Source organism: Sabethes cyaneus, chromosome 2 (genome assembly GCF_943734655.1).
Source record: "Sabethes cyaneus chromosome 2, idSabCyanKW18_F2, whole genome shotgun sequence".
Lineage (NCBI taxonomy): Eukaryota > Metazoa > Arthropoda > Insecta > Diptera > Culicidae > Sabethes > Sabethes cyaneus.
This window is the reverse complement of record NC_071354.1, coordinates 187,459,599-187,485,060: the sequence shown is the minus strand read 5'-3', so window position 1 is coordinate 187,485,060 and position 25,462 is coordinate 187,459,599. Positions and strand designations below refer to the sequence as shown.

General features: G+C 41.9%; 1 protein-coding gene across 1 annotated transcript in view; it reads left to right on the top strand.

The window, feature by feature from the left end:
* Positions 1-25,462, top strand: part of LOC128733538 (protein grainyhead) — a 380,102-nt gene that overhangs the window by 308,351 nt on the left and 46,289 nt on the right. Inside the window, exons 7-9 of the mRNA XM_053827190.1 lie at positions 9,148-9,259; positions 10,689-10,783; positions 23,603-23,659. Coding sequence (XP_053683165.1) covers positions 9,148-9,259; positions 10,689-10,783; positions 23,603-23,659 — 264 coding nt within the window. The remainder of the gene's footprint in view (positions 1-9,147; positions 9,260-10,688; positions 10,784-23,602; positions 23,660-25,462) is intronic.

Sequence of the window (25,462 nt, the reverse complement as noted above, 5' to 3'; positions counted from 1 at the left end):
ACATAAACGACTAAAAATTTTGAAAAAATCATTATTTTTTTATTTCAAATATTGATTCTGCAGGCTTTCCGCTTATTTTGATACCAAATTTGTAATTATCCGACCACGGGAAGTGGCTGAAAAACTATCAAACACATAAGCATTCCAGTGCAGCGTGGAACAACTTCGGCGGAATAAAACACCGCTCTTGGAAAACCACGATTTTCAAACTTCATGTTCTCAGAAACTACACAACGTATTGGAACAAACTTTTTTTTGTTTTGTTGGTAGCAGCTTGGCAAAGATAACTTTTGAGGTTTGTAAACGAAACACAGCTAGAGAAAAAAGAAAAAGAAGACAAAATTTTGTTTCTTCAACCATCTTTTCTTCTTCTTCTTCTTCTTCTTCTTCTTCTTCTTCTTCTTCTTCTTCTTCTACTACTTCTTCTTCTTCTTCTACTTCTTCTTCTTCTTCTTCTACTTCTTCTTCTTCTTCTACTTCTTCTTCTTCTTCTTCTTCTTTTTTTTGTTTTTCTCAAGTTGTGTTTTATTTACGACACTCAAAAGTTATAAAAGCCACATGTCGCATTCCACATGTTGCTAAAAAAATCACCCAATCTAAACGCATCTTTAGCGAACTTCGACGATTTTAAATGCTTGAAAATGTCTGCCATCGTTTCCTTTCCGATTGGCGTATAAAATTCCTTTATGGGAAGCTGTCCAAAGTCTGCATTGACGTAGATTATGTCTCCCGTTATCAGGCGATTGAACTTCGTAAGCATCGTCGTGTACATCTTCCGGGATCGTGTTTTGGTCATCATGTTGTGTTTATCGTCACGATTTGGAGTCACTAGTTTCTTCGAGGTTGACTACCCGGCTCATCTTTCAGCTCGATGCACGATTAAACGTAATGCGTCAAATTTAAGTCGATTAAATTTTGATCACAAAGTCCTTCATGAATCATTGAATGGGTTGCTGTAACTTGATGCAAGGGCTTGAGATACGTCCGAATCGAATACTTGCAAAGTAAAAAATAATGTACAGCAAGATATTGGTTCTCAGTGTCCCCCAAAGAAAAATTATATAAAATTTAACTGGCACCACAGCCAACTGAAAGCAAACATCACTCTAAGAATTCTGAGAAATGATACGATCCTATTAACTATAATATAATTTCTCTCAACTCCGATCCAAAGATATCAACAGTTGTTAAACCAATCCACTGTAACGAGAACAACCAGATCAGCATTTAGGAACAAATCGTTTGCATCCATAGTTTTTAATTATCTGTTCGATTGAAGCAAATGCAAACTGTCATCTAATTGCTGTGAACTCTTGCCAGCATAGATAGGACCCTCGTTAGAGCTCTGATTGCAGCGATCAAGCGAGCGATTCGATTTCTTCCTGCATCCTTTCCGGCTTACTCGGAAGCTCATAATTCATCATTATTCTGGCTGACTGTGTCTGTTGTGGAATGACAGCCAAGCAGCACCCGAGCAGTTCTCCCGGGGGATGCTGTGCAACCCTTTCCGGGCACTGCCAGCCAGTGCCACTGGCTGCCGTTCTCCGTTCACAAGAAAACAGCAACAGAAGAAGCGCGGATGCGCAGAAGAAACAGAATTTGCATATAACGATTTTTTGTTGTTCCCCGTAGCTGCCTGCCTCCCGAATATGGATGACATGAGCAGATGCCCTAAAACAAACATTCCTGTGTGTTGCTTTCCGCACAGTCTCCGTCAGCTCGGAGTTTATGATTCCGATCTGTATCTATCTGACGTACATAGTTTTGTGCGCATATGAGTATATACTTTTTATTTCGTTTATTCAAACCCAATTGTCTGTTACTTCCACCCCTTTTTTCCTACCTTTTTGTATGCTGATTTGCAATGCTCATCATCGCTCTTTTCAATTATGCGTCTAAGATGCTGGCTGAAAGCGCTAGCGATGCGAAGGGAGGCTCAACAAATCAAAGAAGTAGTAATTATTCATTTTCACAATAAAAATATTTTAATTCTACACCATTCAATCGAAGGATGGGTTGATTGTTTATTCTGCGCCGTGCCACGTTAGAGCAGCGCAGCTTTGATCCTTCTGCCTTGTGGCAGAAAGTGTTTACTTTCTCTTAGATATTCATGGCGCAAAGCGCGCGTTCGCAGGAAGTGCTGGTGGTGTCAGAGGAGATGGTATTATATGGTAGGTAGCGTTGTGCCATCGTGACCTAAGGCTATACCCGCTATGCTGCAGATGGTATTTTGAATGCTATGATGAGAACTACTGATCTTATCGTCAATTTATTGTAATCGTCGTTTCGTTAGATGGTGGTCTTACAAATTGCCAACTTTCTCGCAAAATCTGCAATGTGCAAACTTTATCATTTTTTCAACCAAGCAGCTTGCACAAATCAACGAGTAAAAGTTGAGCAGACAGCACAAAAAAAGTCGTGGCATCAAAAGTTTTCCACTTCGGATGTAGCTCATAAGCACCAGTGATGATGGTATTTATTAATTGCGACGAGTGCTGTGTAGTGTCTCGCAAAAATTTATCTAATAAAACACACGAATATCACGAGAAAAGCCTTTTTTCCGAAACCCCATCTACCGAAGCGACAAAACCGGGCTCTTGGCACTCGGAATGAGGCACGGAACCGAAGAGCCAAATGAAGAAAAACAGACAAGGTGGAAAATGCAGAGACACAACGTCACAGAAGGAAGGAAAGTCTATCTTCTAACTGTAAATATAGAAAACATAGTGCAATTTTAATTAAGATTTATATCTCAAAATGCCTTGTTTGTAATGTATCTATATCTTTTAGCTATTAGTCAGTTTACTTATTTATAATAATTATTTTCTCTTGTCCGTCATTTTACTCTTTTCTGCGGAGGCTGAGGCGTCTGACCAAGCAACGCAGCGTGGTGGTGGATGGACACGAGAACTGCCATGTGTTGTTTTTGTTCCGCCACGCTGTCCAGTGCCACTCTTCGAGCCTTCGTTGGCGTTTTTGTACAAGAGTCTTCGACTTTTATCACTCTGTACACACAAATGCATCTTCTCTTGTGCTAGCCACCTCGCTTTTTTATTTTGACGCATCCTCATGCTACCCCTCTGCCTGCATCGGGTCTGCTGTTACCATCCTCTCGCCTAGTTGACAGTTCAGTCTGCGCTTGGACGTGTTCATGGCGCGCGAAATCCGCTGCCATGATCGCTGATTATATCTTTCGATATCCCCCCCATCCCAAACACACACACGCCTTGGCAATCTTCTCCACTTTTCTGCTGTGGTCTAGCTAAGTTAGCTTTTTCAACCGGCCTTCCAGGTGGCAATTTTCTTTCCCCGGTTCGGTTCGGTTATGGATGCTTGCGCGTTAAAGCGACCGTGTAAAACGCAATTTTCCGGCGCAATGCGCACAACGACGTCTGCCGTCGACGTTGCATCCGTCGGTCGGTCGGTATGTTGGTAGCGATTCAGCCTTGCCAAGGCTGCTCACAGGCTAAATAGGCCCAGCCCGGGCAGCTGAGCTGCTCGGCTCCGTTGAAGATTATAAAATAATTAATCTTTGAGCAAATATTTAAATTAGACTATGTTGGGAGTTTTTTTTTTCTTCTCTCAACCGTTTCCATCGAAGTTAATTTGTCATCTCCTTCCGCGTCTTGAGAACGGCGTCGCACTTGCATGACTGGCGGAGGATTTTTTTTATTATCAGTGACGATCAATCAACACTCTCGACGGCGATGACAGGCACCGAAGCAGGCAAGAGAGCAGAGCTTCAGGTTACATGCGGATCGCGCATTCATTCGGATTTAACGGATGAGTCGTCCGTCATTTGCCGGTAACGTTTTCGGCAAACACACCGCCGCTGGATGCTGCTCGCTGCCAAGGGTGATGGTTACCGCGGCTTTCTGTGCGATGCCAGGTGACTGTGATGGAATGTCAACATGGGCTGGGTCCTTATGTAAAGTACTAATTCATAGAATCTGTTGATCTGTTTCGGGGTAAGACGAGGCGTCGAGAGTTGGTGGTTGTTTTACTATATTTGTTAGGCAAGCAGTAAATTTTGTTTCTGAGTCCGGATTCCTGTTTGCTGAAAATAGCTTTAGATATCGATGGACACAGTTGACTATTATCGTTTTGAAAAATGATATTGAGTTTATCGCATCCCACTTAGTTCAGTTCAGTTCACTAATACAAGAGGATTACGTTTCTACGTCATGTAAAAAAGAGTTTAACGTATAACGCTACATTTTTGCTTAGTCGTAATCTTTTTGACAAACTTACCATTTATCGTGATTTCGAAGAAATTCTTTTACTTTACTATTGATGACACCAATTAACCTTCTGCAGTCACGGTCTTGGCCAGCCAGTCCCTCAAATACTTCATTTAATGAATGTCGTTTCCGCTTCATTATCGTCCTATTCTCTATTGGGTGGACCTGGGAAATTCTATGAACTCAGCACTTTTGCGATGAACTGTATTGCATTGCCGTTGTACCGTTGTAGCACATCCTTGCTGCAATGGTAACTGGCCAAATCTGGCTGAAACATAACTGAACCATCATCGGACTAAAGAAAGGGTAAAAACCGTTTGTTGAGGCATTCACTTTTGTATACTTCCGAATTTAATAATATTGTCCATCACTAAAACACTGGTTTACTGGCCACAGGAACAGATCCCTTGCCAAATCATGACTGTTTTTGCGAACTTATCTGCGAAAACCAACTAAAATCTGTTAGGAACACTGCCGCAAACTGGAGCTCTCTACAACCAGTATAGAATTTAACTACCGGGATTTGTTTAAAACCGGCTTTCTCACAAGTTGCAGCGTCGAGCAAAGCACATCCGTCCTGTTTCGTCAGCAGCTGGATTTTGGCTACTGTTCGCTTTTTGAGGCTTCGGGTAAGTGCTCTACTTGTTTCATAGCCTTTACTATAGCCTTTCCGGAGATGGAGTCGCCGCGCAATACAACGCTCAGTATTCTGCTTTTTCGTCAAGGCACAATGCGTGATATTGCGATGAGCTTCGACTTCCCGAATGGTCTTCAATCGGAGTTGAAGATCAAGGGCTCCTCTTCAATGCTTGTCTAATTGTCTAATACTTTTTAATCACATGCGTCACAGTACTTTTAGGATAATCCTTCAGTTTGCCAGCTCCCGTGTCGAAATTTGTAGATTTTGTAGATGACTGCATATATAGACTTATTTTTCTTTTCTACCCCTGCTTGATGCGTATCTCGAATTCACTGTAGAGAATAATTTTACTCGCTTACATTATTCTTCTAAAGGGGGATGGTGTAACCTACGAATTATAAAAGTAAAGCGAGCGAATGTAAATAACACAACATAGTAATTGTAAATGCCTATAAATTCCAGGAAACATATAATCTGGAAAAAGTGATTCTCAAAATTTTCCACCACTTCAAATTTTTACAAAAAAGCCGGAAAAACTACGTGTAAATTCTTGGAAATTAATTTAAATACTTTTTTCTTTCGGCCTTTGCTTTTAGCCTTTTCAAAAGAAATATGGTTACTTTTTCTTGTCTAGTCGTTAGTTACCAACGGACGGAAGTTTAAATTTTACCGGCTCCAAATGCATTAGTTTGGTGCTAAAATAATGTACACACCTAAACCTCTTGAACATACACAACTGGCCTATTGTATGTAGTATGTACTGCACTATTGTATAGCCGAAAATCCACAATACAATAGTGCAGTACAATAGGCCAGTTGTGCCAGTGTGTGTGCATTATAGGTCTCAGTCATATATAAGCCTAGCATGAATCTCGCACCTGATCTCAAAGAAGTCAAACGAAAATTCGGGTTGCTGAAGACCAATAAAGCCGCTGGGAAGGACCGTGTACCGGCAGAGCTTTATTAACATGGCGAAGAAACGCTAGCAAAGGCTCTACACTGGGTTATTTCGAGGATTTGGGAGGAGGAAAAGCTACCGGAGGAATGGATAAAAGGAGTGGTTTGTCCCATCTACAAAAAGGGTGATCGGCTAGACTGCTACAAGTATCGCGGTATTACGCTGGTAAACGCCGCCTTCAAGGTACTCTCACATATCCTGTTACGCCGGTTGTCACCGATCAGGCGAGTTTCATGAAGGCTCGCGCAACTACGGACCAAATTTTTACTATCCGACAGATCTTGCAGAAATGTCTGGAGTACAACGTACCCACGCATCACATCTTTATTGATTTCAAAGCAGCATACGATACAGTCGACCGAGACAAGCTATGGCAGATAATACACGAACACGGTTTTCCGGACAAACTGACGCGACTAATCAAAGCTACATTGAATCGAGTGATGTGTTTCGTACGCATCTCTGGGACACTCTCGAGTCCATTCGAGACACGGCAAGGGTTAAGACAAGGTGACGGTTTATTCTGCATGCTGTTCAACATCGCTCTTGAGGGTGTGATCCGACGAGCGGGCATTGAAACGAGAGGCATGATTTTTACCAAGGGTAGCCAACATCTAGGCTTTGCAGATGACTTCGATATCATAGCCAGGAACTTTGCGAGGGCGGAGGCAATCTACGCCAGACTGAAAGCGGAGTCTAGGAGAATTGGGCTAGAAATAAATGTGTCGAAGACCAAATACTTGAAAGGAAGAGGCTCAAAGGAAACAAATGCGTGCCTCCCACGGACGGTAACCGTTGACGGCGACGACCTAGAAGTGGTAGAGGAGTTCGTGTATTTGGGATCGCTGGTGACCGCCGACAACAGCACTAGTAAGGAGATCCAGCAGCGCATCCAAGCGGCAAATCGGGCCTACTTTGCCCTTCGTAAAACGCTACGATCAGGAAGCATACGCCGCCGCACGAAGCTAACAATGTACAAAACCATTATTAGACCGGTAGTTCTTTATGGACTTGAAGCCGTGACGCTGCTCACGGAGGACAAACGCGCCCTTGCCGTGTTCGAACGGAAAGTGCTGCGGACGATATTTGGCGGAGTACAAACTGAAAGCGGAGAGTGGCGGAGGCGTATGAATCACGAGCTACAGGCACTTCTTGGGGAGACTCCCATCGTACATCTAGCGAAAGTTAGCAGGCTACGGTGGGCCGGACACGTCGTAAGGATGCCGGACGACTGTGCGACGAAAAAAGTCCTCTTCAACAACCCCATCGGCACCAGGAATAGGGGAGCCGAACGTGCACGATGGCTCGACCAGGTCGAAAGCGATTTGCGACTTCTGAGACGACTAGGAAATTGGCGACGAGTGGCCCAAGACCAAGTTGAATGAAGACGAGTGCTTGAAAGAGCACGAGCCACCCCGGCTCTATGCTGAAGAAGATCAAGAAGAAGATGAATGTCAAATAAAATCTGTACTCTGCGGATAGTTAGCATATCGGATTTTAATGATTGCATTAAAACTGGGCCAAATTATCATAACGTGGTTGTGACCTACATTCAGATGGTTGTTTTAACAGTGAGGTCGTCATAATCGGTTTTAAAATTTGGTTCTGAAATCCACTTTACAATTAAAATAAAACGAAAATTGTTCCTTGGGCTGTTTGTAGTGATAATTTCACTCTATTACATTATTCTTTCAAAGGGGGATGGTGTGCCGTACGCAATGGAAGCTAAAATGCACGAAATAACACACGTCAAAGGTAATTAATAATTATCAAACAGAAAATGCAATTGTGCAATTCGAAGCGAAACATGTCCAGCAGTTGTCGCTACTTTTCTGTTCTCTCGCTTAAACTGAAGGGCTTACGTGGCCAATCTCAAAGCTGCGGGAACCGCAGAGAAATTTACTTATCGTCACTTATGTTTTGGAAGGACTTCGATATTGTTTGTCTGGCACATGACACCTGGCGCGATGATGTAACAGAAACGCACTTGACCGTCTATTAGATATTGTGGGTTCGAGTACCTACCCTATGTCAATATTTTTTCATGATTTATATTTAAATTTGGTTGGTTATACAGTCCCATCCTATAATGTCCGGGTATATTATTTTCTATGTTAACGGTTTCAACGATTAATTCAGAGAGATTTAGATAAATTTGACTCTCATAACTAACACAACTGTCCAGTTAGCTTCGAGATACGATGCTGTTCTAACAAGCCATTCGTCGTATGACGTTTATACCCTTTGCTTTGCTTTACTAAATAACACAAACCGAGGACAATTTTTCTGAAATAGAACTGAAAACTTTCACTGCAAGCTGAAACAGTTCACATATTTTTTATGCATTTTTTATTATTTGTTTGCCCAATTGCCAGTTTATTTCATCGATTTTATTTTACTTCGGAACTCTTTCAATTTTCCAAAATGCAACAATTATTAAAGAGCCCTAATTGGATTATATTCCTTGACAAGTGTTCGGTAATTGGCTACATTTTCGACCGATGATGTCTTCATTATCATGGCAAACTTAAAAGCAACAAACCGCCAGCACTCATTTAAAAATTAAATTTATTAAAATTTCATTCCAAACCGCAGACAAACACCGGTTGATCCCCTCATAAAAAACGTGCCCCAATTCATAAGTACCGGAAATCGCACACCTCGCCCTAATTTGTCAGTGTAACGCCCCGCAGTACCCACCAACCCCCCCACCATAAGGAAGTGTAATAATTTCATCAACACTTTTAAAACCATTCCAATTTCTTGTTGCTACTTCCCCCTCCGCCTTTCGTTGGCGTGATACGCCATCGACACAACTGTCATGACACCTACTACAACCGTACACCCGGGCCGGGTCATCGCATCGGGGCAGGGGCTTGTTGGCTCATTACTAAAATGTTTCAATTATCTTCTCCCATGACGGCCAGCTGACGACGACGACGACGCCGACGTACTGAAGTCGGCTTGGGCCGAGTCAGCCTCTGCTGCGGATGGATGCACTTAATTATTACAGCTTGTTATCGAGCGGTTTTCCTATTGCACTCACTGGTCCCGTGCAGGTTCGATCGGTGAGGAATTTTTTCCGACCATTCTGCTGCTATTCTGTTTGTTGTAATTTCGTGTTTACAGGAAGGCACCTTCCTCGCGTCGTTTTCCGCTCTGTACAATGTGTTTATGATGATAGCGAAAATTATTAGTTCGTGACGTGATCTAATCAATTACACGCGAGCCATTTAGCGGCGGATAAATTTCCTGAAAACTAATTTGTAACATTTATTTTTCTCTTATTTTCTGTTTTCTCAACACAGAGCGTTATCATGCTAATGTTCCGCGAGGAGAAGAGCCCTGAGGACGAAATCAAGGCCTGGCAATTCTGGCACAGTAGGCAACACTCGGTCAAGCAGCGGATATTGGATGCAGGTAAGTGGAAGTGCAGGCCAGTGACCTGTCCCGGCTTGTCTCCGCGTTCAGGGTGCTGAACCAATGGTTACGACGATTAGGCGTTCTAAGTTATTGGGCAGTCCGCCGTTGGCTAGCTGTGTGGTAAATCATAATTTTATGCAAACTCGGCGTTGATCACAATCTTACGCATATCAGCCAGGGGAGAGGGAGCCGCTATCGATTGAGGCGCAACAATTATTTAATTATATTTATATGTTATGGCACACAATTACCGGGCGCAGATTTATGGTTAATGTGATTGTTGCGAACGGGTTTGCTGCTGGTGCTGCCGATGATGACAATCGCCTCAAGGGTGGTGGTAACCTTAGAGCCGGCTCCCGGGCTGGCCACAGCCTGGCGGGAGCTGACGATAATTGCGCAACCGGGATGGTTCTTTCTGGTTAAACTCACCACGGAGCAAACCATTAGAATTAAGGAGAAGCGATTTGGAATGAACTACCGCTCACTGTGTGCCCGCTGTTCTAGGCAGCTCCGCTGCTAACGACAGATCGTAACGATTAAATGTAACTACGGAATGCCAGCCAACCAGCGTGCTGGTAGGAAAGGTTTTTGCGCAGGACTCCAAACGGCGTGGCTTATTGGTGGTTCAATTTTCATGAAATTAACCTTCTTGCTCGAAGCAACTGGGACTTTGTTACGTGTTCAGTTTAAATTGAGGATACATGAAATCATTAGATTTTTTCATTAGATTCGCATGAGCAAAATGAAAATTACCTTGAACAATTTATTTCCCAGAGGTGTTTGTCATTTACGAGGAAATGACTTTTCTAATGAATCAAGTTGTTAATTACAAGCTTCCACTGATGAGGCAGTACAATTCTTCCTCTCATTATTTGCATTCGTTGAGCTTCGTACAACTTTCTCAATATTATATTTAGAACTTGGCACCAACCATTTAAAAAGAACCTCCAATTAGTTTGAACGAGCAAGCTGAAAAAAAACTATTAAAATAAACATGCATTTATTGGTGGCACTAACCACACACTCACGCACACTCACTTCTGATCGAGTACACTTTACCGCAAAGTAGCCACTTAAAAGACAATAAGATAACATTTAGAAGTATCCACTCCAACCGCAAAGCTCCGCTTCTCGACGTGATTCCACTCTGATCAGTCTTTTTTTTTTTGTGGTCGAATAAAAAAAACCCACCGTACTTTGTTGAGTATGAATTCCGGAGCCGAGCAGTAGCCGAACGAGAACCAGCATGTCATTAGCAAGCTCCTCCGAGTTTGCGCCAAATTACACGCTACAAAACCGCACTGCCCAATAATTAAATACTTCATTCGGAATCACCAAACTTGTCAGTCATTACTTTGCGCTAAACCCTTTATCGACGTTTTATTTACTTCCCCTGTGTGTTTTCTTTTTCTTCTCTTTCCTTCAGATACGAAAAACTCCGTCGGTCTAGTCGGTTGCATTGAGGAAGTGTCACACAATGCCATCGCTGTCTACTGGAATCCACTGGAAAGCTCTGCCAAGGTAAGTTCCACGAGTAGGATTCGCACGCGCGTTCGTTCGTCGCAATTGAATTTTCCCCCTTTTTATGGTGGTTCCCAATTCTGAACATCCAGCCAGCCAGCCAGCCGGAGCGCCGATGGCTTTTCCCAAGCTAACTCGAATGTCATTTTCACTCGCCATTAAACGCACATAAATTAAAATAATCTCATTTCCTGTGATTGAACGTGCATGTGTGTATATCTTCGGAGTCTTGGCCGCGCTACACGCTAAATGGGACGCGATAAAGAGTACAGGGAAATTACGCAAGACTGTCCGCGTCCGCACCGAACAGTATAGAAAAATCGAAACGAAGCGCAGTAATAATGTAATGATAAATCATATAAGTAAAAATAATAATATTATTTCATTTTAATATTTATGGATAGCCGCTCTTCACCGACCGGCGGTCGGTGGTGCGTTCGCTTGCATCGTACATACCTTCCGCGAGAGAGCAGTATATGCACATTGCACATACATAAAGTCGCAGGAAGAAGACCAACTCCGATTGTAACGGGTTCCTTCTTCTCCCGTGTGTGAATCTCACGGGGCTCATTTGTTTGGTGGATTTATTGATTGGAACGCAAGGGTACCGGGAGACCACTCGAAGCGGAAAACGATTTACGACTGTGCGTCAGGACCATTAACCATTTCTGCAGCTAATTAAAACAAACTAGCTACTTAGGCAAAATATTGTAATCTCCGTTGTCCGAAGAATTGCAACACACAGTCACACACAGATGGAGTCACCTGCCAACCGAGGACTATTAATAATATTACTATTAAGCGCAGTTTTCGATTTTACGCACTTTTCTTCGTTACTTCAGCTGGCCACTACTGGCCACTACTGGCCACTGGGCCGAGAAGCAATCACGGAACGCATCTTTCTCGACTGTCAAATATCACCGCGGGACGTAGATGAGCTTTTATTTTCCTTTTTTTTGCCTTCTTGCATTGCTGAGGGTTCAATCATAAGCTGAGTCCGCTAACTCACCACCACCGACGGACGACCGGTGTGTGACCTATGAGGAATTGATTTTAATTGGAATTTTGATCATTTTTCATCGCTAAATAGGACTGCACTGTAATTGTGGCATCCGCGCGTGCATCTGGCCGCATCGGGCCAACCAACATGTGATTTACGGACGAATTAATGTGTGTGCGGTCTGCCGATTTATGGTCGGTTATATTGCCTGCCTGGCAGGCTGTTGTGGTTGCGAAAGCGTTCAATTTTCCGTTTAATTGAGCTGAACTTGCAAAGAGGCCGTGCTAAAATTTATGTTGCTTATTTTTATGTTCTGAACTGCGGAGCGTCCTGTTTTTATGTGCCGTATTTTTCTTTTGTTAGCAGCAGGATCGGAGAAAGTAAATAAACCAACAGTTCGATTTCGAAATTGTGAGTAATAAGGAGAAATATCTTCATTATTTGCGCAAATTCAACACCATTTTATGGGAAACCTAAAGTTAGCACTTCTGTCCGGTCCGTTTCGTATCACCAGTATGGCACTCTTAACAAAATCCTAAACTAAACATGGTCAAAATCTGAATCAGTCATTCTTTCTGTGAGATTTTTCTTTGCTTCTGGTTAATACCCGTATTTATTTATTATTATTATTACATTATTATCAACAGGCTACCACTATGCCCTAATGATATTTGAATTAATTAGAATTGTCTTAGTATTACGCTTGATCACTTCTCTGGACAAATTAAAGTCAAAACCTCCTGCAACTCTATTAAATAGCCGAAGAGGCCCAGCGATATTGCCGTACATGTCGTAATTCGTTTGTCGTGCGGGAAGTTGTAGTAATCCTTGACTTCTCAGAGTTCATGGTTGTAGGGGGACTGGGGGTATAATGCCCACGTTAAGAAGAATATCATATTATTCATCAATGCTGAATGCATTTCCAGAAACTAGACTATAAACGTTAAAGTAGAACAGTTTTTTACCTAACATGCTCGTCCTGAAGCATAAAAATCAATGAAACACGTTTAAATCGTGAAATTATATAAGGCATTTGAAAATTTGTTTTCAGATTCGTTAGGGATAAAATGCGCATAGGTGTGTACAAAACGAACCACAACAAAGGGTCAAAATGCACCACAACAAATTGGAAAAATACGCTGTCTGTTTTATTTTAATGCATACCCGGCACGACTCAGAACAGCGTGAGGACCTACTTACTTGTTAAATCTGTTATTCCGGATCGCGGTTTTGCAATCGCCAGGTCCATCTTCGCTGGAGCGGTCAATGCTAACATATCACACAAGGGTTTTTCTTGGTACCTTGCCGGCAACGCGTCTTTCACTGTTTTTCACTGGTTTTCACTACCGCCGCAAGTGGCAGGCTCCGGCCAAGACCGACGGTGGGTTTTTCTTATGTAGCTTCGCGACATCTTAACCGGGTTTTTCGGAGCGAATTAGAATTAAAACAACACTTTGCCTTTTGCTTTTACCAACGTTTTGACATTTGCCTAAAAGTGTATGGGCTACTAGATCGATTAACGTTTGGTTGCACTGCAAGTAAATTCATGCTTCTCAATGCGCATTTTGCCCCGTTTCGTTCGTTCGTTTCGTTTCGTAAATCGTTTAAATCACATAAATAATAATTCAATTAAGCAATTTTACATTGGCTGCTGGATGCCGAGACCATTGCTCAAAACAAGAACCGTTTACAGATACGTAATATTGTTTATTGGTGGCGTAATGTCTTACGAAAAAAGTTGCGAAAATTGTAAGAAATAAGCCTGCAAATAATTTTTTGTTTTTTCATAGGATTTATGTAATTTAGAAAGCTTATATGCTCAACAAAAGTTTGTAATCTAAAATAGAAGCGATTGGCACCTTAATTACAGGTTAAAAGTGAGTAATTCGTAAAATATTACAGCGGCGCATTTTGCCCCGACTGGGCATTTTACCACCAGTTACCCTACCTGTAGCCGAATACTGTTGAGCAATGCTGGGCACTCTATTCTAGCAGTTAAGGCGTCAGACACGAGAATAGCACGGGCAACATGCGACGAACAAACAATGTATCCAAATTGATTAGTTGGTTGTATGTCTAATTGAAGCTAACAGATGCAGAAATAACAAATTGGGACGAAAATCCACGAGATAAACACCCGTCATTGTCAAATCCAACAAGCTGGACGACTTTAATATTTTGCATGAAAACCCCTGCAATGCTATATGAAACTTTTGGAATGGGGATGACTGTCGCAAGCAGGGCTGTCCTGCGCGCCACACATGGGCAATCCTCTCTCTCTCCCTCCATCTCCCTCTCTCTCTCGCGCTCTCTCTCTCCTGCTCTCTGTTGATCTCACTCTCTTTAAAGAAAACGACAAGAGAGAGAGAGAGAGAGAGAGAGAGAGAGAGAGAGAGAGAGAGAAAGAGAGAGAAAGAGCAAAACGAAGTCTTGGCCAAACGAAAAACTAGGAGAGAAGGCAAACAGGCAAAATATAGCCAGTAAATAAGCCAAAGAGTAAGGACCATGCGAGAGGCCAAAACGAATCTGGACAGAGGACAAACAAAGGGACAAGGGACAGAGGACGAATAGAACAGTGGCTCAAGAAAGAAAAAAGTTGAACCATAGAAGATCAAAAGATACTGGAAGGATGACAAAAAGGACTCGAGAGAGGACAAAAAAGTGGCAGAAAATAGAACAAAAAGAGGCAGGAAAGAGAACAAGAAATGACTCTAGAGAGGATAAAAAGTCCTACTACGGACTCCACAAACACTTGCGGTCGAACAATCTGAGCCCCCATACAAAGTGCACACTGCACAAAACGCTAATTAGACCGGTTGTTCTCTACGGGCACGAAACGTGGACACTGCTAGAAGAGGGCCTACGAGCACTCAGAGTTTTCGAACGGCGGGTGCTAAGAACCATCTTTGGCGGAGTGCAAGAGAACGGTGTATGGAGGCGAAGAATGGCGCGTCTCTACGGCGTACCCAGCATGCATTCAGAAACCGGTTAAAGCTGGAGGAATACCCGAGCAGGACATGTTGCTAGAATACCGGACAACTATCCTGCAAAAATGGTGCAAGGTGGCAAGACCAGGTGGAGCAAGATCTGGCGAGCACTGGGTGCCCGCGGAACTGGAGACCAGCTGCCATGGACCGAAATAGATGGAGAAATTATACTGCGCAGGCCGTGTCGTAAGACGTTAGGCCAATTAAATAAGTAAGTAAGGATAAAAAGTGGTAAAAAAGAGGACAAAAAAAGCTAATGAGGCGACAAAAGGTGACTCGATAGAAGACAAAAAGAGGCTGAAGAGAGGACAGAAACAGGCTCGAGAAAGGACAAAAAGAGACCGGATAGAGACCAAAAAGAGTCACCAGAGAGGACAAAAGGAGGCAAGAATAAAAGAGACTTGAGACAAGGCAAAAAGAGGCCAAAGAGACTCGAGAAATGAAAAAAGCGGCACTTTAGAGGACAAAAAACTGCTAGATAGAGGTCAAAAAGAGATAGGAGAAAAGACAAAAAGAGACTCGACGGAGAACAAAAAAGTGGCAGAAAAGAGACCAAAGAGAGGCTGGAGAAGGAACAGCAAGAAGCAGGAAAGAGACACGAACAAAGACAAAAGGAGACAGTACAGAGGACAAAAAAAGCAAAAGAGAGACCAAAACGAAACTGGAATGAGGACAAAAAAGGCAGACAAGATAACTAAAAGAGGCTGAAGACAGTTATGACCACTGAGATGAGTGATTATGAGATGTTAGAAAGAGGACAAAACGATGCTCGACAAGGGACAAAAAGGGCATCATAAAGGACAGAACGAGACAGGATAGACACCAAAAAGAGGAGGAGAGAAGACAAAAAGAGGCTGGAAGGAGAACTAAAAAGCGTCAGAAAAGAGGACAAAAAGAAGCAGAAGAGAGACCAAATCGAAACTGGATTGAGGACAACAAAGGCAGAAAAGAGGTTGAAGAGATGCCATTAAGAGGACCAAAAGAGGCTTGAGAAAGGACAAAAAGGGGCACCTTAGAAGACAGAAAGAGACAGGATAGAAACCAGAAAGATACAGGAGAGAAGACAAAAAGAGACTCGAGAAAAGACAAGGAGACGGGAGAAAGACCAAAAGGAAACTGGACAAAAAAGGCAGAAAAGAGAACAATAAGAGATCGAATAGAGATTAAAAAGAGGCTCGAGAAAGGACAAAAAGTGGCACTTTAAAAGACAAAAAGCGACAGCATAGAGGCAAACAGAGACAGAAGAGAAGACAAAAAGAGACCGAAAGAGACACGAGAGACAACAAAAAGAGGCAGTAGAGAGCACAAAAAGAAGCAGAAGAGGGGCTAGTCCCGGTGTAGTGGTTATCATTCACGCCTCTCACGCCGAGGACCCGGGTTCAAGTCCCAACCGCAAAAGTCACCCAAGCTGGTAAAATGACTATAATCTAACAAAAAAGCAGAAGAGAGACTTCGAACTTTGAGTTCGAAAACAGACACTGAGGAAGCCTGCAAGTCGTAGGCGAAATACGTATCTGTCAAGAATAAAATATACATAGTAGAATTAAACTGGATAAGTTTTCTTTTTATTTAATTTCCAGGTTTCGTATCCCAAGTAACAATTCCAAAGCCACTTAGTTTTACTTGAATTTTATAAAGGTTTTATTGTGGTATTAATCATTACCTCTGGTTTTATTGTGGTTTTGCGTAATACCAAAAGGATACGAGTCCAAACATACTTATAGCTAGCTAGAAAACCATGATAAAACCTCAGACTAACAGACGTAATACTTCGAACACATTTTCTAACAAAACATCGTTTCAATGACAACCCTAAAACTTGGAAAAAACACCAGCATCACCTGGTGCAGTCTTCGCGCTACGCAGAATAGTTTGCTATAAATTTAGCAATGCTATAAATTTACTTGTATATTATCTGACAACAGCGCCAGCGCAGCCGAGCGACGCTCTCGCGCAGCGACTGTTGTTTTTTTTGTAACGGTAACACACTGACCAAACAGTTTTTTGACTGCTATTATGAAGAATACTTAAGTTCAACACCAAAATCATTTTTTATGCGATATTCTATATGCCATATTCAAGTATTTTGTTTTAGCTCGCAAACAAAAATTCATCAAGGCAAAGTGTTTTGCAGAAAGAAAGTTATTATCAATCGGTTTTCCAGTCACAAGAAGCAACTAAAATGATTTTGCTAAAAATTGTGAATGACTAACTGAATATATTTATTTTGTTAAAACGACCGGTTTTCGAAAATTGCAAAATTTCAGTGGCGCGTCGAGTTTATCCACCTATCACATCAATATGCACGATAAAATCAAAAGCGCACATGTTGCAAACCAACGAAATTTATGAAATATTCAATGAAATATTTTATTATGGTCGCTATGCCTAAACCAAATCGATCAGAATAATCTGACAGTAAAACTTTGCTGCTAACGCACGCACGCATTTAGCTCTTTGCCAGAGCGAAAAGCGAAAAGCTTTATTAAATTATGGCGATGGCTGTCTAGCAGCGAAAGCTTAACCGGTTTTATTGCTGCTTTCAGCAGAGCGTGATACGACTACTTGAGCTTATAACCTGATTCTCAAGCGGTTATGAAAACCTTCTGAAGAGTGGGCCTCTTGGACAGAAGACAGTTTTATAGCGGACATCAGAAAATTCTGGTAGGGCTCATAGCTTTATTAGTAGTTTTATAAAATTGGTCATGAAAACCACTAGGACCGTAATAAAACTTGGAATTGTTTCTTGGGATTCTACTAAGACTAAGAATCTTTTACAATTTTTTCTAGGCAGCGTGAAATTTGCAATGACCCCGTTAAAAATCTTCATTTTTTAAGTACAACATCTTACCTCAAATTAAATTAAAAAGAAAACATTCCAATTACATTCTGCTATGTATATTTATTCTTGACAGAGACGTATTTCGCCTACGACTTGCAGGCTGTACCTGTTATCGAGCCTCAAAAAGAAGTAATGAAGAGTAAATTGATTTTTCTCACTTTTTCTAGGATCATTTTTCCCACGATTTCTGATTTTTCTAAGCTCGGGCGACAATACTGTACATGGTCGGACTACTTCATTATTGCCACAAAGCTTTAAATTAGCTTTTAAGCCACAATTTTGGCATTTGGCAATGATGATAGGTCTCATTAGTATACCAAAAATCAGCTTAAGGGGAAACTAGCTGTCATTAACTTTTCGTCGAAGAGCCCAATTTCGGAAGCAGTTTTTGGGCCTAAAAGCGGGGTTCTGTTTATAGAAATGTATTCACTGAATTGTTCTTGCCAATCTGAACACAGCGAATATACTTTTATGAACAAAATTTTTGTTTCAAACGACTTATATTTCTTGACGAATATATTTCCTGACGACTTATTTCATCTTAATGGATTGCAATGGCAGCACGATCCACTAATTGGGGTAACGTCATTCAGCTTAACTGTGAAACTCTAAAAAACCTTGAATCAAATCAAAAAATGTGTTTCTAAAACATAAGTTAAGTTTTTAGTAGCACATATTACAGTAACTTATATTGGTGCAATTATCACAAAAGTCTCAAAGTTTTCTAATTTCTTCCAGACACGTTTTCTTACACGTTGTTCGTTGAAACAATGATCTTACGCTAGTTTTTCAACCGAGCGACTGTTTGAAAATGTTAAATATTTTGTCCAATAGTCCCTGCTAATGTTATCTGATCAAAAATCGAGCTTCGATTGGTTTTCAACTTCACTTTGATCCGTCTAAACAAAATAGTCATTAGCGAAAAATGACACTTTTCACCCAACGGGTAAAATTCATCTGTCGAATCTTTGCACCCGAAACCTGCAACCATAACCATTGCCCATTGGGTGCAGTGGTGAACCATTTAATCTACCCGTAGATCGCGATGCGGAACCTCGTCCCGGCCAACCATCACGCCACGTCGTCGTCGTCGTCGTCGTCGTCGGTCGGTAACCGGAGGAGTCCCGAGTCGAACCAATTCCCGGTGATGTTTATATTCGAGTGCACTCCTTAAATGGAATGCCACCGAAAGCGCCCCGAGGAAGGTGTATATTTGCATTCTTTATATTGTATTTTATTTTTCACTTTGGTTCACCCTTGCCGCCGGCAAGAAAAGGTTCCTCTGGTTGGCCGGCTACCTCAGCTCGGATCAATGTCGGTAGCGGTGTGGTGCAGCATAATAATGGTAGGAGGAGATCCGCAGCAGCAGCAGCAACAAAACGACGGCCGAGGACAGATGAACAAGCAAATTAAACGATTATCGCTTTATTTTCGCTCGGATTCGCTTCGAAACGGACGACCGACAAGTGGCTCCCGCGTGTCAGTGCTCCGATGCAGAAGTAATTCAGAAGCGGAATTTACGTTACCGCCTGCGCCAGTGAGAGAAGAGTAGGACCAGCAGGACGGTGTGCACAGAAAGATGTCGACGTCGTGGTGGAATGAAGTGATGGGGGAAAATCATTATGGGAATCGATTTCCGCTGGTCCTGACCGCCACATGCTAGCACAAGTGCCATCGGATTAGCTGCATTCCCATCCCGACCGGGACCGCTGAGTGCAGGCCGCGGCCAGTCCTCGATTTATAATATTTTAGCAAGTTTATTACCTTCAGACAGCTTTATGCACGAGTTAAAGTGTGTCCTTCTCTCGTGCGAAGTCTCTACCTATGTGCCTGCGGGAATTGCAATTGCTATCGAGGAGAGACAGAGAAAGGATGGCAAATAGAGCCTCTTCGCGCTGATCAACTACCGAGCGATCAAAAGCGCATCCCCTCCGAGACTTGCTCATCCACATTTATAAGTTATTAAATTAAATTGGATAGATATGCTTTTTGTCATTAATTCATTGAAATTTATGCAAAATCTATTTACCACTCAAGCAAGCAAGTGTGTTGTACGCAGCATCAGGTTTGCTTGGTAACCAGTTTCCAGTTTTTTTTAAAGTAGCTGAGTAAGAGGCAACTACTTTGTAATACATTGTGGCAATCGGCATCATTTTGACCCGCAATTCGACGTCAATCCCGGACACCGACAAGAAGCTGCATCGGTCAGCAGAAAGGTAATCAAATTTAATATAAATTGCATTACACGCAATCATCGCCAACCATTAGGGCGGTTCAGGATTGTGGCGCGGAGATTTGCAACTGTTCCTGCCTAGTTTCCGCTGAACCAGCTGAAGCGTCCGATATATGAATCACCCTGGTAACAACGTTTTGGAGCAACTGGATACTGGACCAGAGAAGGATGACTTCATCCCTGTGACATCTTGGGCAAGCAGCAGCGATTTGACGGCGTGTCATAAAGCTAGACGCTCTTGGCTTAATGTGTTTGCCGTTCGCGTAATTAAATTAAATTATTTACTATTCCGCTGATTCTCCCCACCGTTCTACCTTCCCTGCCTGCCGACGTCAGAATAAACCGTTTCGCGGCAATAATCATTCCAATTTATGGTGTATGGAAACCTAATCTGACTAATTTCTTTCTCGGCTGGAAGGTCCGCTCCGGCGCACGGGGTTCGCGGATTGCAAAGAGTGCACTGCCTACGCTTTCAATTACGGCACACGCCATTAGTACCGGACAGCTAGAGCTGTCGCTGGTTGGTGACAGAATTGAAACAAAAGACGCAAAACGTCAATCGCTGATTTATGCCGCGGCCTTTTGCCGGCCCCCAGGGTTCCAATTAATCATAACGTTCCGTCCCAACCAATAATCACTGCTGCCGCCTTTTGCTGCGTGAAGTCTCCTGAACGTCCCGGCCGGCCGGCCGGAGGTGATTCTCAGGTGGGCGATCAATTTGGAGGAATTTTTCAATCAACACAAACATTTAAGCCGCATTGGGAGGCTTGCAAAAAAAAAACACTAAATAAAAACAAAATAAATACACAGCCCAGCTCTATTGTCACACACGTTCAAGCCCGTACCGTGGGGGGAGAAATGAACGACTAAGACAAATCGTCCGTTGGCCGTAAGCTGACAGGTCACATGCCCCGCGTCGTGTGCGCAAAAGTATTCCGTAATTAATCCCGTCCCGGACCAACCAATTAGTGGAATGCTGTCCGGCTGGTGAACTGTGTCCACCGATGATAATTTAAGTGAAAAAAAGAGAGAGCCCTTCGTTGCGTGCCTGGTTGCGTCGATGATCCGAACTGACGGCCCAGCCGCGTTTGACCGCGCGCACCGGCTGATGGAACTTTCTAATGTTTTTCCAATATTAGATAAGCATAGGACAATTTTTTTAATGAGTGCTCTAGATTCAGGTCAATTTTTCTGGTCGAACTCACCCAGGTTTCCAAAGCGGGAATCAGATCGTTTTACATTTGAGTTTGAAACCGATTGAATCGTGCCAATTTCGTTCGGTCGTAATTTAATTTCCAACTATCAATATCGTGTGCGTGTGGTTTGCAAACATTTACACATTTAAAATTGATTGATTCATAATCTTTTTGACGTGGGCACCTACGTGGAAAAAAGGCTAGCGGAACAGTTAATTTTGTGTCCAAAAAAAATTTCTAAACAATCTTCAAGCCATTTAAATTATATCTTGTTTCCTTGAACTTAATTACTTGTCAAATCAGGTCGACATTTATTGCCGATACCATCAGCAATCAAATTTTAGTTTTATGTGCGCTCAATACAGTTCCATAATTTATCAAAAATGGTACACGACATTTTTACGTGTTTTTTCAGCTTCCTCTGAACTGTCCGTTCGTTTGTATCTCTTAAAAATCCAAACGCCCACTGACGGACACTCGATGTAGTGTGTCATTTAACCTCTTCCGTGTTCTTAAATACGCTGCCGTGTTGGTAAGCATTCGAAGTCAGATGTTCAGATCGATGGTTGATTATTTCTTCGAAGGCCACCTTGGCCTTGATCAGACAACGTGAAAAAAAGACGTACGCATATGTTAATCTAATTTCAACCCGCGTAAAGATCTTTGTACCTGCTTCTCGAATCGCGAACTGGACCGTTCGAATCGACTGACAGACGGATGCTTGCCTTGGGATGCTGAGCTTTATCTCACAATTCTCGAATCGGTCATCTACCATTCGCAGGGTTATGCCATCCGCACAACAGCAGCAGCATACGTGCGCACATATTAAAATGCGAGACACGGTAGCTGTTGGACAGGTTGAACCGAGCGCCGAGGTCCGAAGGACAGGTAGCTCCCAAACCCTCCTCGCAACGGCAGCATAATCTGACATCTATATCGACGGGTTGTTTGTTGAATATATTATGGTTCGTTGAAATGTTTCCGAAATAGAAAAAAATAACATATTCGTCCATAGCGGAGATTAGGCACTCTGCAGCAGGAAATTGGAACACTACGTATGTGCTACCCCTCGCGATTGGTCAAAGCGGACTCGATACAAGCGAACCACTATCGGAGTAATAAACTTTAACATGCTTTTGGTTGCATAAGTAGTGGTTGTTATGCAATTTTCAAAACAATCTTATCTCGTGCCAAGCAAACATCGACATCAATCGATGAGAATATTTATTATCAAGAAGCGGTAGGTAATCCATCCAGCTAATAATTATCGCAATCTACGCAATTCATCGCAATCGAAACATAATCGTGTACAACAATTTGTCAAACACTAAACGACGATTTCCGCGGGCTACGTTGAAGTCTCTTGGTGGAGAAGCCCAAGCGACGAACCCGATCAGAATTTCCACTTCATCAATGCCGTATTAGCTGTCATAAAACCATCAAACGCGCCACCACCACCACCACCACCCTCATCACCAGAAGGAGAATCCTCCTTACGCGCTGCTATTCAACATTGCGGTAAAAACCGATACCGGTTGCTCATTTACGCCTTCCATTCCGCTCCGTTGGGTAATTTTCATAAACCACCAAACCGAACCGATCTAACTGCCAATCGGGTTCAATGTACTTGTCGCGATTTTCCACCTCGCATTAGCATAGCGGTTGGTAAAACCACGAAAAAATAAACGAAGAAATCTCCCGGCGCACAGTCCACCGCGTAAAAATCACAACTGCGGTGCCACCCTGCCTGCACAGGTGCTCCACCACTCCACTCCACTCTCCGCGGGGCGGTACTTTGCACCAACCTCGCAGCAAAAAGGTTATGCAATTTGACAATCTCAATCCCACAAATCATGCAACAACTCAATACCTCAGCTAGATATTAAATTAAATGTGCGCACTGCGCCACCCGCTTTCCCTCCGGTCCAGTCCGGTCCGATCCGACGTACCAACAAGGCTCACCGTGTATATATATATGTGTGGCACCTGCATATGCGCCTTGCGTTGGCCGTCAGTCGTTTCGCGTGTCACCCGCAAAGATGATCAACTGACGCGCGGATTCTATCGGAGAGTCATAATTTTTTTTGCACTTCAACTCCTCCTGACTTGCAACGGACGAGCGTCAGGCATACTGTGGTATACTGTGCTGTGCTTCCTGCGAATCGAACCTGCTAGTGGACCTAGCTAGCAGTGGCACACACTGCAAAACATTTACGGTTGTTGTTTTTTTATTCACCCGATGATCATTGCTTCGCATTGCACACCAAAGTGGAACTGTTTATCACTTTTATTGGCGGAGTCAAACCGATTGGTATTTGATTGGTTGATTCGCGTTCACTTGACTCGTTTAAGGTTTTATTCATTCTTGTTTTCTTCTTGGCGGCGATTATTTTTTCACCCATTAAGCTAACCCGCTAGCAGCGACACTCGTTTTTTGTTTTGTTTGTTTTTATTGATATTAATTTTTTCCTTGGCTTCGTATTACGTATTATGTATGTGTTTTTTATCTTTACGTTGTTTGTTTCTTACGTTTTATTTTATGTGCTCTTTTTATATTTCAGATTAATGTCGCAGTTCAATGCTTAAGCACAGATTTTAGCAGTCAAAAGGGTGTTAAGGTAAGTTTTTTATTTTTTTTCCATTCACAATTTTGTTTAGACGATAAAAAATTCACGTTTAATACTGATGACTTTAGACATTTGAAACCGGTAATAATTTCGTCGGAAATATACACTAAAGTTGGCCGATCCGTTATTCGCAATTATCTAGTGATTTACTAAAATTGTTTCTCCCTTGAGCAATCTACCTTATCTTTCTATTCATTTTAATTGCCTACAAATTTCCGCCACAATTATACAAATGAGCACCCCGCATTAGCTCCGGCAAAGTTTGGAAACTATAGGTAACCTCAAAATTTCAAATATAAGCTTAGTCGTAAATATGGCTCTAATCTGTAGCTTAACAAAATGGCATTTAAATTAAAATGGAATATGCCGAACCAACCGAAGCCCATAAATCAGGAAAAAATATCTGTCTATGCTGATTTTGCACCACCTGATTGCTTTTTCATTCATTTATTTATCTGAAACGATTATAGTTACAACCAGAAAAAACTAAGACACGAACAAACAGTTACTATATTCCTTTTACATGCTGTAGATTGGCATTTTCTTAAATCAAACAGTTTATAGTTAGATTTATGAAAAAACTGCGGTTAATTGGTAAATGAAGCACTTTGAAGGTATGTATGTCTGATTATAGTGTTCAAAGAAATTTTAAAGACAAAAAAGCCGTACAACTTAAAATAAAACAGGACTAAATTGGTAAGAAAATAGTAAAAAGTCCCTGGAAGAAAAATCAAAAACTGACTCATATAGAAATAGATGTTTAGCCGAAATGATTCAGTACTAGTAGTATGGGAGCTAAATGATTTTCTAACTGTTTCAAGATCCTTAAAAAGTGGTGCCAAAAACAAAAATCTACAGATTATTTGCGCGGTCATGGTGTACACTATTTTGGAAAGTGAGAAACTGTCTGATGCGAAGAATGATTAATTGAATTAACTGAAATTTCGATACACGACCGAAAAAATATCGGGGCGATGGCAGGTGATGTTTGCACCGACACTCTTTCGTTTGGTACCCGAATGTTTTACTAAATAAATCGCTGCCGCCCGTTATGTTAGGTAGTCTACTGTCTAATTTTGTTTTATTCTCCCAATTCTATCACTCCCCGTACATGTGTCACACACTTTCCACAATGTTAGTAAAACATTCGGGTACCAACCGAAAGAGAGTCGGTGCAAACCCCACCTGTCATCGCCCCGATATTCTTTTGGTCTATATCGAAATTTTCCGGTCCATCCAATTAATCATTCTTCGCGTCAGACACTTCCTCACTTTGCTGAATTGACCAAAACGCTCCTAAAACACATAATATTAAGTTTTATTCAACTCTTAATAAGTAATGTATGACCAATTTTGGTCATAAAATCCATCATAAGAGTTTAAAAGAACATTCTTTGATGTTTGGATTATCATTGAGAGTGATAATAAATCATTACAACTAAACAGATCAATAAGCAAAACCATTTAAAATTGCAAAAAGAACAGGGAAAACCTCTAGAAGTGAATTGAAATTTTCAAATCAGACAAAAATGGAAAACTGGTTTAATACTTTTACGTCGGACGTTGAACTTGAACAATAAATTACCTTGACACAACAGAGACTCAAAGCGAGAGACCAAAATACTTTCAATTAAAGAAATGAAAAATAAAAACGATTCAAAATAACAGAAAAAGCAATCTAGAAATAATTTAAAATGGTTCAAAATGGTCGATTAAAAAGTGGAAAAATGAAAATGACTTAATTTAATAGAATAGAGATCCAAAATGGTTGCAAAGATTAAAATAAAATGGTCA